The sequence below is a fragment of the Tarenaya hassleriana genome, unplaced genomic scaffold (assembly GCF_000463585.1).
Source record: "Tarenaya hassleriana unplaced genomic scaffold, ASM46358v1 Cleome235, whole genome shotgun sequence".
In the NCBI taxonomy this organism is placed as follows: domain Eukaryota; kingdom Viridiplantae; phylum Streptophyta; class Magnoliopsida; order Brassicales; family Cleomaceae; genus Tarenaya; species Tarenaya hassleriana.
The window spans coordinates 106,656-118,769 of record NW_010965664.1 but is presented as its reverse complement, the minus strand read 5'-3'; the positions used below and the strand labels follow the sequence as shown (position 1 = coordinate 118,769).

The 12,114-nt window shown below is 37.0% G+C and overlaps 2 protein-coding genes across 6 annotated transcripts; both read left to right on the top strand.

The window, feature by feature from the left end:
- The first annotated feature begins 871 nt into the window (after window positions 1–871).
- LOC104815469 (transcription initiation factor IIA subunit 2) lies at window positions 872–2,568 on the top strand. Its single transcript, XM_010543875.1, has 4 exons — window positions 872–976; window positions 1,091–1,282; window positions 1,367–1,417; window positions 2,135–2,568. The coding sequence occupies exons 2-4, from the start codon at window positions 1,154–1,156 to the stop codon at window positions 2,273–2,275; spliced, it is 321 nt and encodes a 106-aa protein (XP_010542177.1). The 5' UTR covers window positions 872–976; window positions 1,091–1,153; the 3' UTR covers window positions 2,276–2,568.
- A 1,529-nt stretch (window positions 2,569–4,097) lies between these two features.
- On the top strand, window positions 4,098–7,840 carry LOC104815468 (protein CLT2, chloroplastic). Of its 5 annotated transcripts, none has more exons than XM_010543874.2 (11): window positions 4,220–4,566; window positions 4,686–4,831; window positions 5,013–5,050; window positions 5,192–5,307; window positions 5,715–5,814; window positions 5,902–5,937; window positions 6,041–6,091; window positions 6,336–6,459; window positions 6,544–6,669; window positions 7,206–7,372; window positions 7,644–7,840. In XM_010543874.2, exons 1-10 carry the CDS (start codon window positions 4,268–4,270, stop codon window positions 7,367–7,369), a joined length of 1,200 nt encoding a protein of 399 aa, XP_010542176.1. In that variant the 5' UTR covers window positions 4,220–4,267; the 3' UTR covers window positions 7,370–7,372; window positions 7,644–7,840. The 5 variants fall into 5 exon arrangements, with proteins under 5 accessions (XP_019058294.1, XP_010542176.1, XP_010542174.1 ...); XM_010543872.2 differs by having other exon boundaries at window positions 7,626–7,840; XM_010543873.2 differs by lacking the exon at window positions 7,644–7,840 and adding an exon at window positions 7,551–7,634.
- Window positions 7,841–12,114: the final 4,274 nt, after the last annotated feature.

Sequence of the window (12,114 nt, the reverse complement as noted above, 5' to 3'; positions counted from 1 at the left end):
CAGTTTTTTTTAACAAGAGAGAGAGAATCAGTTTTGAAATTTGTCTCGAAACCGACTAAGTTAGGGGTATCGACTCGGGAAGATTAACCGTCTTTCCTTCATGTTGTGCCACGTGTAGTTTTTATTAAGGTCAATTATGTCTTTTGCTCATTTAATTTTTTTTTTTGAAAAACTAGGGTTTTGGAGGGTAGTCGGTGAAGTCTATATAGCAAAGTAAGGATATTTATGCTCTATTGCCGCCTGACCCAAAGGCGGCAAAGGAAGAAAACGGGCCCCACAATTAGCTTGTGGACATTTTGGATTTTCGTCTATTTCGATTTTTTTATTTCAATCAATTTAGTTTTATAAAGTTATATGAAAAATCGGATACAGTTTAAAATAATTATTATGGGGGTAATATTAATTTGTTTTATGAATCTAAATATTTATATATAATATTCAAAAAATTCCAAATAAATATGAATATTCAATTCGAATCAAATAATAAGTGAAACCAATAATACATAATATTTTTATAATTGAAAAATCGAATTTAAACAAAATCTAAAACATAACTCAAAAATTATTATTTTAAAAAAATATATTTTTATCGTTAAAAGCCTAATTCGAATCCAAAATCAAACTAAACGGAAACCCAAACAAATATAATATAAAACACTAAAATTTACTATACACAAAATTTATTACCCAGCTCCCAGCTTGGGTTTTGGGCTTATGGTATTTGGGCTTTTAGATTAGGCCTGTTGGACGTAGACCCATGAAGCTCGTGGGAACAAGCCAACATAAGGGTAAAACTGTAATTGTGCGATTCCCCGATCTCGCTGGGTATATATACCAACGCCTGCAAAAGCTAGGGTATAAATGCTCCGAAAATTTTCTCCGCCCAAAGGAACAAATCCTTCGGGATCCACCAGAGTTCCTATCCACAGCTCCGGCGGTTGCTCATCGGTCTCTTCTTCTACGTCGTCGACGATCGGTAATCGCTTCTTTCTTCTCCTGAATCTCCAATTTCGGGTTTTGAATCTGTTCTTCTGTCGATTTCGTCCCGATATGAAATCTTCCGTTTATGATGGTTTGTTTGTTGCCAAAGTTTTGGAATCGGCACTGGTTTTTTGGCGCGGATTTGGATACTTAGATCGTTTGGGGAGTAGAAATGGCGACGTTCGAGCTGTACAGGAGATCGACGATCGGGATGTGCTTGACGGAGACCTTGGATGAAATGGTTCAGAGTGGCGTTCTGAGTCCAGAGCTTGCGATTCAAGTTCTTGTCCAATTCGACAAGGTTGGATTTTACTGTTCGCTTAGTGATGCTTGACATCTGGGTTTGGTGGTTTCTGTGCTTTCTCTGATTTCTATGTTGTTGTAGTCCATGACTGAAGCTCTGGAGAGCCAGGTGAAGACCAAGGTCTCAATCAAGGTGATCTTTCAGTTTTGTACTGCCTTTTGGTTACTATTTTATTTTATGGGCGATGGTTCTGCGAAGTGCTGACTCCTTCTTAATCACGGGAAATGGGTAGAAGAACATGGTCAGTTTGTATGTTCGTTTCGTTGGAGGAAAGATGATTGATAGTTTGTAATTGTAGCGGTTGGTCGTTCATTTGACTTAGTGAGTTGGAGGAAGAACCATGCTCCGATGTCTTGCCCGAATCGAAAAATATCATTCGGGTTTGGTCGTGTACTTTGCGATCTGAACCTGCTGAAGATCTTGTGTTTCTTAATTATTAGTTGTCCTAGATTACATTTAAGAAATCTGTAATGTTGGTATTTCTTTCGAGTCTCTTGTTTGGTGTAAATTGCTACATCATTGTTATTGTTATGTATTGTACTGGTTTTTCTCTCTCCATATGACATATCTTTGGCAGGTTGACTCAGTTACATTCCATTTATTTTCGATTTCATGCAATTGAAAAAGTTCATTTGTGATTGAACTGCTATTTGGTTTTATAATTAACAATCGTCTTGCTTGTTTTGCCCTTCAAAATCTCGAATTTTGTTAGCAAATAGAAGCTAAATGTAGCGGCAATACTTGATTTTTGTCTCTGAAAAACTTCGATGACATTGTGTTCTCATCTGAATCACAAGATGTTGAAACTCAGCTGCTTACTTTCGTTGTCTATTCCGCATTCTTCTTCAGGGGCATCTTCACACTTACAGATTCTGCGACAACGTCTGGACCTTCATCTTACAGGACGCGATGTTCAAGAGCGAAGATCGTCAGGAGAACGTTAGCCGGGTGAAAATAGTTGCCTGCGACTCGAAGCTTCTGACTCAGTAAGATGTTTTCCTGCCTGTCTTATCTGTCGAAAATATTTGTTCTCGTTGAAGTAGATTTAAATCAATTTCGCTATGAAATTGGTCTTAACGCTTTGCCAATACGTCGTTGAGCTCCCTTTCTGGTGCACCCTGATAATGTTGTTTTCAGTAGCCATCAGATTCTAGCTTAATCTGTAAAAGAATGGTCTCGAAACCTTCTGTTTATGTTAGAAGGTTATGACTTTTGACTGTTTTCCATTCTCATGGGAGCCTGTAAGATTACCTTGCATTTGTGTGAAATCAACATTCTCTGAATCTGATGCGTAAAATGCCCCAATGCTCCTCAAATTTGATCTCTTGATTTGTGTAATGGTTTTTGATAATTCTATTTTAAACTAATTATGTCAAGATATTGTAATAACTTGCGTTATATGATCTAACATTTCCATATGTATCAATAAAACCAAATAATTGTATCTAATTATATTACTAGGAAATGAGACAAGATTCCGTATTCTTTGAACAAAATGTAAACTACTATATTTTCCTTGATAATTTAATAATGCAATTGTTGCTTCACACAAAAAAAATTTGTTTCAAGGAAAAAAAAAGGAAAATAGTCTTTTTATGTTGTATTACATAGAATACGTAGAAAGTTTCAACATATCACATTTTAAAGGAAAGAGATTCTTCAAACGTCAACCATGTTGAAGGATGTTTTACTTGTGTTACAAACAAATAAGGGTTGACTTATTTATTTGTTACAGAAAAGGAAATAATAACGATATATATATTGCACCGTATGATATATTATTTTTAGAAATTGAATTTATATTTTAAAAAAAGATAGCATAGTGAAAGTAATTAGAAGCCAAAATTTGAAGTTTAAATGGTTTACGGTATTTGGAGATTGCACTAATTCCGTTTTGTGGACGTCGATCAAGTCCATATTAAACGATAGCCTTTCCTCTTGCACCGATAAAAAATGGGTTAAATTTTTGGGAAAACTCATGGAAAATCCTTAATTTTATCAAAACTTTCAAATTAAATATTAACATTTTCAATTGGAATATAAAACCTGACTTCTAAATAAAAACCGAATTTTTAATAAATTTCGATTTAAAATTTTAGGTTATGAATGCTTTTTCTTTTGAGTTTTTTTTTATTTTTGATTTTTGGTTTTAATAGTTTTTACAATTTTTTTTTATAAAATTTGATTGGTAAAAATAATATTTTTTTTTCATTTTTTTAGATTTTAAAAGCGAAAATTACCAAAAAATGATTTTTTAGTATTAAAATAAAAATGATATTTATTAATATTAGTAATAACAACAATAAAAATAATTTAACAGCGAAAATTCCATAATTTCAACGCAACTCTGTGATAGAAACATTAGAAATATCTAAATTGAATTAAGAGAAAATTCTAAAAAAATATGTAAACTTGTCACAAAATAAAAACTGAATTTTATTTTTTTACCAAATAAAAGTTCAATTTGATTCTTGACTTAAATAACTCAAATTTTCTAACAATTATCATTTTTAAATATATTAAAATTATCATTTTAAAATTTATTATTAATATGACATCGGTTTATATAAATGATAACAAGTTAAATATAATCATAATGTTAATTTATCAGGTAAAATATTGGTATACCAAATAATATTCGAATTTAAAAATAATAATACCTATAAATTTTGAATTTATTTTCGATTAAAAAATAAGTTAAGATTTTATTTAATAAAAACAAATTTTTATTTTTATTTTGTAAATAAAATTGACACCGTATTGTTTTGGTATTTTTCCTTGAATTAACTAAAAGTCTTGAAGTCTGGTCATACGGAAGGCTAACGAATACAATCCCTCACTCTGCATATTCCAATTCTCATGTCCACTACACAAATCGGATGTCTCCGTACGACGCCGTTGCACGCTGTCGCCACCGGCCTCAGTTCTCCGGTGAATTTCCCAGTCTTCTTCCGCATTTCGGCGGCCTTCCGACCGGCGAAGATGGGATCGTCTTTCCTCAGCGTGAGACGGTCTCGTTACCTTTCTCGTAAGTTACCCTTCCCTGGAGATTCCAAATTAGCCGGGAAAACCTCCGAGGAAATTTGTCTCCGTCCGGTGAGGCATGGTGTTTCAGTCCGTGCTTCGTTGGAGCAGTCTCATGTTCCCTCGAATCGCAACCTTATTTTCGCTTACTCCGCGGTCACTGTAGTCTTAGCCATAGCTAACCGTGTGCTGTATAAACTCGCTTTGGTTCCGATGAAACAGTACCCTTTCTTCTTGGCTCAGCTCAACACGTTTGGGTAATTTCGAGTCTTTTTTGTGATTTTGTTTGATTGGACGATGTTTATTATTGACAAAATGGGTTCAGTTTTGATGGAGACGGTGATTAGAGCTTGTAATTGATTGCTTTTGTTCGCAGGTACGTCTTGATTTACTTCACCGTTCTGTATGTGAGGTACCATCTAGGCATTGTGACACGCGAAATGATCGCTGTACCGAAATGGCGATTTGCAATCATTGGTTTTCTTGAAGCTCTGGGAGTAGCTACTGGGATGGCTTCTGCAGGTACCCATCTCTGTTGTTATGCAATCTAATGGAATGCAAAGTCAGTGGTAAATGTGCATTGATGTATGTTTTAGTCCGTTATTCAAATGCTAGAGTTTGATTTTTGTTAGCAACCTGAAAATTCTACACTCTTTGTAAGGTTATCTTGCTGAATGATTGGATTGTTTGTTATATCATGCAGCCGTGCTTCCTGGACCGGTTATACCGATATTGAATCAGGTGTCTTTGGTGTTATTGTTTTGCTCCCTTTTCTTTTCATGGTCCAGGATACTTACTATATATATATGTATATATATATATATATCATATTGATCTGTCAACCTATCTTTCCATGGTGTTTTTTCCCCCTTTCCCTGGCAGACATTTCTGGTGTGGCAACTGGTTTTTACGGTCTTTATACTACAAAGGAGGTATAGGTTTAACCAAATTGCTGGCTGCTTTCTTGTGGCTGTTGGTGTCGTGGTGGCTGTTTCAAGGTATAAACTCATTGGTCTGCTCTCCTGAAGGGTACTGAGTTTTATCTCGTTCTTGGTGTAAAAGAAATGTGACTATGTGATCACTGGTCGGTGGATAAAAAGTGGTGCGAGTTATTGTTATTGATGAGTATCATCATCCGCATTCTGTAGTCATGTGTATTGACCCGGCTTTTTCGTAGAATCGAAGGTTACACTACTGATCAGCTGGGTGAATTTCTATGCGTTCTAGTAGTCTTTAATATCCATATTTTAAGGAAAAAAGATTCTTACACAAACTTTTGGGGAGATTGCTGCCTAGGACAATATGCCTAACTGGCTGGTGATAATATGGGTTCGTGATGTCTTATTGGAATGTATTAAGCAATTATGATCATCACTGCTGTAGACTGACACTAGTTCATTTGCAGTGGATCTAGTGCAGATCAAATGCTATCAGGCATTGGGTTCTTCTGGCCCGCCATAATGGTAGCATCAGCTGCTTTTCAAGCAGGGGCATCTATCGTAAAGGTAAAAGCTCCATCTCATAAAACCGTCTCCTTTTTGGTTTTCTGCTTTCTTTCCTCTACAAGTTTCCAAATGTTTATCCATGAACAGGAATACGTTTTCTTTGATGCTGTAAAACGTCTTGAGGTATGTGGCTCATGGCCGCCTTCATCTTCTTCCATGATGGGTATCCTCTGCATCGAAGTGTGAGAAATTTTTCTGCTGAAGTTTTGTATGTAACCCAATGCAGGGAAAGTCTCTAGATATATTTGTGGTCAACTCTTTTGGATCTGGATTTCAGGTATCTCTTCTATGGAATGGCTTGTAAAGAGTCTATTCCGAGCCTTTTATGCCCACTACTCTCACCCTTCCATGGAATATCAGATGCATATTAGTTATAAACATATAACTGTAGATGAGATATGAGGAGAACAATTTCATGAAAACGCTTGATATCTATCTACCGTGTTCTAATATTCTCTACCTGTCTTTGCAAGCTATGCGATTTCATCATTGAATTTTTGTGAACTATTTATCTTGTGCAGGCCCTTTTCGTGCTTCTCTTGTTGCCTTTTCTGTCAAACTTGAGAGGCATTCCATTCATGAGCCTTCCATCTTACCTAAAAGCTGGTGTGGGTTGCTTCCTCAACACCGGAGCAAATATTTCCGGTGAGAAGAAATTTTCTTTGAACTTAATGCTCGTTTTGTTTTATTCACTTCATCTCGTCTGTTATGATCGTTGCATGATTTCAGGATGCGAGGGTGCTCCTCTTCTCCCACTTCTCTATATAGCCATCAACCTCGCTTTCAACATCTCATTGCTCAATCTCGTGAGAATTTCGTCCGCCGTTGTTTCCTCCCTTGCCGTGATGCTCTCAGGTCCCTTCTTCTCTTCTTTGCAACTTATGACAATTTCTGTAACTACTTCGCATGAATACATGATAGCATCATCACAAGAGGTTCTTTTGGCATTTATTTATCCGAGTATTCGGGTACTCGTTGTTGGTCTTGGTCCTGATCTCACGGGTTTTACATTCCAAGCATATCAGTCTCGGTTCCACGAGACTCGAGTACCCGCGGTTCAAGGTCCGTACCGGCAGGCATCCAAACCCACGAAGAACTTCAATTTTTTTTTTTGTTGATCTGAGTTGACCATCAGGATTATAATGGTCATCTTGCAAAAAAGTAGACCTAGATTTAAACAAAATCTCCCTACAACACGGGGGTATAAATGTCATTTTGCATGTTGCATCTGCTGTATCCCGTCACGTGAAGACAAAACCCGAACCCAAACCCGTAGGTCTCGGTTGTTCGACTCGTTCCACCGGTGCTCAGCCTCTTTCGCTGCCGAGTACCCGCCCCTAATCTGGATGTGTGTTTGTCTGTCTTTTTTTTTTGGTGATAACAATTCGCAGTTCCATTGGCGGTGTATGTATTGTCGCACCCATTACCGTATCTCCCGGGAGGAACAAATTTGAGCTCTTACTTCATGCTTGGGAGCTTCATTCTTGTTCTGGGTCTTCTCCTCTACAACCTTCCCATCGTCAATTCAACCAAGCAAGACCCCAAGACCAACTGAAAGGTACGTACACACATACATATATATATATATATATATATATATCAATCGTTTTCTATTCGATCAAACATCAGTAAGAAATCTTCAGCAGAATCTTATTATCCATCAAAGAAGACATTCAAGTAGATAGGTGTTATGTTTACAAGTGTGATATTCTAATACAAGTGCACTTTTACTTCAGAGACAAGTTAATAACGGAGCTTGGGATATATGTTTTTTTTTTATTGAAATGTAAATTGTATTCTTTTAACTAAAGATCGTTCAAGACGATCAGATTCGTGGAGGAAGAGAGGACCGTCGTTCTGCTCTCCCCGACAATTTTCCACCGCCCGACCGAAATCCCAGGCTTTATTCACGATCTCTGGCGAGTTTCCTCGAAGGTTGGAATCCGGTTTACTGTTCATTACGTTTGATTAAAGTCGATTTCTCGAAGAATCAGGAATTATATACGTGGCAGTAATTTTCTGAGTTGGTTCGCTACGTCACGCGCCACGTCGGATCGGTCAACTCGTTTTTTTGACTAATTAATGCTATGGATGATTATGGAACTGTTTAACAAGTTCATGAATTAACATGTTCAATTTGGCAAGATCGGAATTAATAGGCACTTTTGCAAATTTAGTAATTAATATTACTCCAAATTACAAGTTTAGGAATTTTTAGGGTTTTTTTTTCTAAAACTATATATTTTATTTAATCTAATAGATAACTACACTAGTTTTGGTTATAACATTAATGCCTACTCAAAGCCTTTCCATAAACTTAATTATGATATGTTCCGTAATCGTTACATTCAAACCAAATAATAAACATCTAACGGAAAATTTCAGTTTCCATGTTTGTGTAATGAAGAAAACCAAAACCAATGGAAATATACAAGTATATAGGGTTGTCAAAATGGGTAAATCCATCCCATTTGGATGCAACTCATTTGGGTTATATGAATTAATGGATTGGATTAACCCAATCCATTACTAACATTAAAAAAAAACCAAATGATTTGGTTCAAAACCATTAACCTATTTGGGTTAATATAGAATCACATCTTGAATCAACTATGTAAATAATATGAATAACACAAACATAATGCATTGTATGTAAATAATATGAATAATACAAACATAATGCATTCAAATATAATGAAAAATAACGCAAACAAAAAATATTACATAAGCAATTAAATGAGACTGCAAATAATACAAATCGTATTATAACGAAATATTATTTAAGATTGCAAATAATGCATATAATACAAATAATACAGACATATCTATATAAGCAAATAAATAATATTATCTTATTTAAACTAATAAAATACTAAGAATATTCAAATCAATAAAAGTTTAAACATAATTAGCTAATAAAATACTAAGAAAAGTCAGAATCAATTGAAATCAAAGATAAATCAAAATGCATCACTCCAATAATAGATTTAAACCAAATATATAATTCATAAGTCAAATACCAAATCTATTTGCACAAATCAAATACACAATTAATTTCTTCTCAATCTAGTCTAAAATAATCGGACATCATTGCCAAATCATCATCATCGTTCTCTTCATTGTCATTGTTTTGGCTATCATGATCATCAATGATATCAACGTTATAAATTATAATCATTATCACCATCACCTTTTTCACCTATCAAAACATTGATCAAAATCTCAAAAACTAAACCTACTTCAGAAATTACAATCTCATATAACCAAATCGAAGAAACCCAGAAACCCTAAACACATAAAACAGGTAAAAAAGCAAAAAAAAAAACATAAAGTTCTCGAAACAAAGGCAAAATATGCACCGAACTACAGATTTCGGCGTGCAGAGGACGGTGAAGACTCAAACAGAAGAAGAAGATGAAGACCAAGTAGAAAAGGAGATAAAGTCCGAAACAGAGGTCGACTACGAAGACCGGCGATGAAATCGATGAAGAGTCAAAGTACGATGCTGAAACAAATTGAAATTGAAATTGAAATTGAAATTGAAAGAGAGCGCAATTTAGGGTTTACGCGTAAGGAACAATAGAGCAATTCAAAATAAAAATGAGATTTTAGGTTTAATAATTATTTGGACTTATTTTTATTTGGGTAAACCCATTTAATATATAACCCAAATGGATTCGAACCATTTAACCCATTAAAATAAATTAATCCAATTGGTTAACCCATCTGTATATATTATTGGGTTGGGTTGGGTAAAAACCAATTAACCTAACCCAATTGACATCAGTATATGTGTGCGTATATATGTGTTTTAAAATTTTTTTTCAATACCTACGTGCAAATTTTTCGTTGATGTGGTATTTTTTTTATTACGTAAAAGTGATATAATATTTTTTTTTTGGTAAAATGTGATTTGGTATTAATATAGATATGATTTAAAATATACAAAATCAGTCAAAAGACAGAACAATCGTTAGTAAACATCAGCAAACTAAACATGATTTCCCATGGTTAAGTGGTAAGTGACATCTCATGTTCTTCTTCAGCTTCCTTCCGTGCTTCAGTGTGTTGCATTAGCGCCGTCTAATGTTTTCTGTCAGAAAATACCAGTGTTCTAAAAGCTCACTACTCGTTCTTGCAGTCCGCACCTTTGCGGCCAGTAGAATTGATCGAATCGTGTTATCTAGCTTCCTGCGTAATGCTGATACAGTTTTCGTCTCATTCCGAAAGATCCGACTATTGTGTTCTGCCCATAGTTCATAGGCAGTCACCTGCAATACAAGTCGGGCCAAGACGCTTCTGCTTTTGCCATCATCCTGTCGTGCCCGAGTGAACCATTCCACAATATCACCGATATAGTTCCGTGGCAACCCCCAACAGCACGTTCCGAAATGTTGCCAGATGTCTCGGCTGTAGCTGCAGTCGAAGAAGAGGTGCTTGTGTGTGTCTTCTTCGCGATTACATAGAACACATCTCCCTTCCGCATGAATTCCCCATCTCCGTAATCTGTCTTTTGTTGGTAGACGCTGCATTAGAACCTGCCAAAGAATGAATGAATATCTTGGGACAGCCTCACGAAACCAAACAATGCGATACCAAGGCACCACCGGTTTGACATCACGTATCAGCTTCCATGTTGTCTTTGTCGAGAAACTGTGTTTATACTCGCCGCTCCCCTGCCTCCATAGTGCTATGTCCTCCCCTGAGTCTGGAGTAGGTGGATCGATTTTCGTCAGCTAGAACAGAAGGCTCTGGGTGCTTTCTTTTCTTGCCGCCAGAAGAGACCAGTTCCCACTCCTGACCGCATCTGCTACCTTTGCGTGCCTCTGGATCCGTAATAGCCTCGGGCCCATGTCCCCTATGTATTCAATGAGTGGCCCATGTGCAGTCCAGTTATCCAGCCAAAATTGTACCGTTTTTCCATCTCGAATCTGTACCTTAATAAAAGTCCGCACCAAATCCTTGATTGACAGCAGTTTTCGTAGGTTCCATGAAGATGATATCGTCGTCTCTGTATCCCAGTATCCCCGGTTCTTGAAAATATTCATTCTAATCCAAGCTACCCATAGAGATCCCGATTTCGTAAACAACAACCAGATAAGCCGCAGTCTAAACACCTTATTGCAGTCTGATAGTTTCCTCAGTCCAATACCTCCTTCTTCCCTTGGCAAGCAGACTGTCTCCCAAGCTATTTGTGATGTCACACGACATGATACAGTGTTCTTCCACAGAAATTTTGAGCAAAGACTGTCAATGGTTGATAGAACAAACTTCGGTAGCATGAACATCATAATCCATGAGTTAACTATGCCATATATCACCAAGGAGATGAGCTGGATTTTTCCTGCATACGATAGACAGTTGTTGCACCAGTTTTCCAGTTTAGCCCTTATCCTATCGAGCAACGCCTCATAATCAGTCTTGGTTAGCCAGGTGGAGCTTAGCGGAACTCCTAGATATCTGACTGGCAATGTCCCTAGTCTTAGGCCCAAGGAGGCAGCCACTGTGATCTTTTCCTGCTCAGCAATACCAGCTAAGTAAACATCAGTTTTTGCCGGATTCATGTGTAAGCCTAACATTTCTCCGAACCATTGCAAGGTGTGCTTGATTTCAGCTAGAGAGTTTCTGTCTGCACTTCAGAATATCATCACATCGTCAGTGAAAGAAAGGTGTGTGATGATCGGGTTTTTGCATCTTGGGTGCAGGTTGATCCGTTTCTGCTCGGCTCCTCTGTCTAACCACCGGGACAACACTTCCATAGCCAATATGAATAGGTACGGGGAGAGTGAAGGGTTTTCTGGGATCTCTAGAGCGAATCCTATTCCTAAGAGATCGATTCTAGGGTTTGCGCAGCGGATATAAAACAAAAATTTAATAAACCCTAGAACCATGCTTCTATGAATCGTAGAAACGTTAGAACGCTTAACTCAATCGATCCAGGGCCTGTATCAATTGAAGAATTCGTCTGATCACGAAAGGGAGGAAGAATACCCCGCCCTCTACACGTATCCACACCTCGGGATGGATTCCAACGGTTGGAACTTGTCTGCTAGGACTCGAATCTCTATTCAATATGTGCTTCGAGAAAACGAGACTCTTCGGTTTTCGAACTCTTTGGATCTCACCCAAAAGCTCTCTCAAACCTCTGAAAGTCGGCTCTCAAAAGTCTCTTTCGAATTAGGGTTTTAATCTCTTTCTTATAAAGTGATTTAACCCTAATTTCGGTTTAATTTTCGGAAAACCGGAACCTGGAACGGACGGTCCGGAATTGCACGTGGACCGTCCGTTCCAGTAAGGCAG

Bases quoted from the DNA above. Each gene is read 5' to 3' on its own strand.
- LOC104815468 (XM_010543874.2), top strand. From the start codon at position 4,268: ATGGGATCGTCTTTCCTCAGCGTGAGACGGTCTCGTTACCTTTCTCGT. The intron at 5,051-5,191 runs GTGTCTTTGGTG...TTTCCCTGGCAG, and splicing joins TTATACCGATATTGAATCAG to ACATTTCTGGTGTGGCAACT. The intron at 5,308-5,714 runs GTATAAACTCAT...GTTCATTTGCAG, and splicing joins GTCGTGGTGGCTGTTTCAAG to TGGATCTAGTGCAGATCAAA.
- LOC104815469 (XM_010543875.1), top strand. From the start codon at position 1,154: ATGGCGACGTTCGAGCTGTACAGGAGATCGACGATCGGGATGTGCTTG. The intron at 1,283-1,366 runs GTTGGATTTTAC...ATGTTGTTGTAG, and splicing joins TTCTTGTCCAATTCGACAAG to TCCATGACTGAAGCTCTGGA. The intron at 1,418-2,134 runs GTGATCTTTCAG...ATTCTTCTTCAG, and splicing joins AGACCAAGGTCTCAATCAAG to GGGCATCTTCACACTTACAG.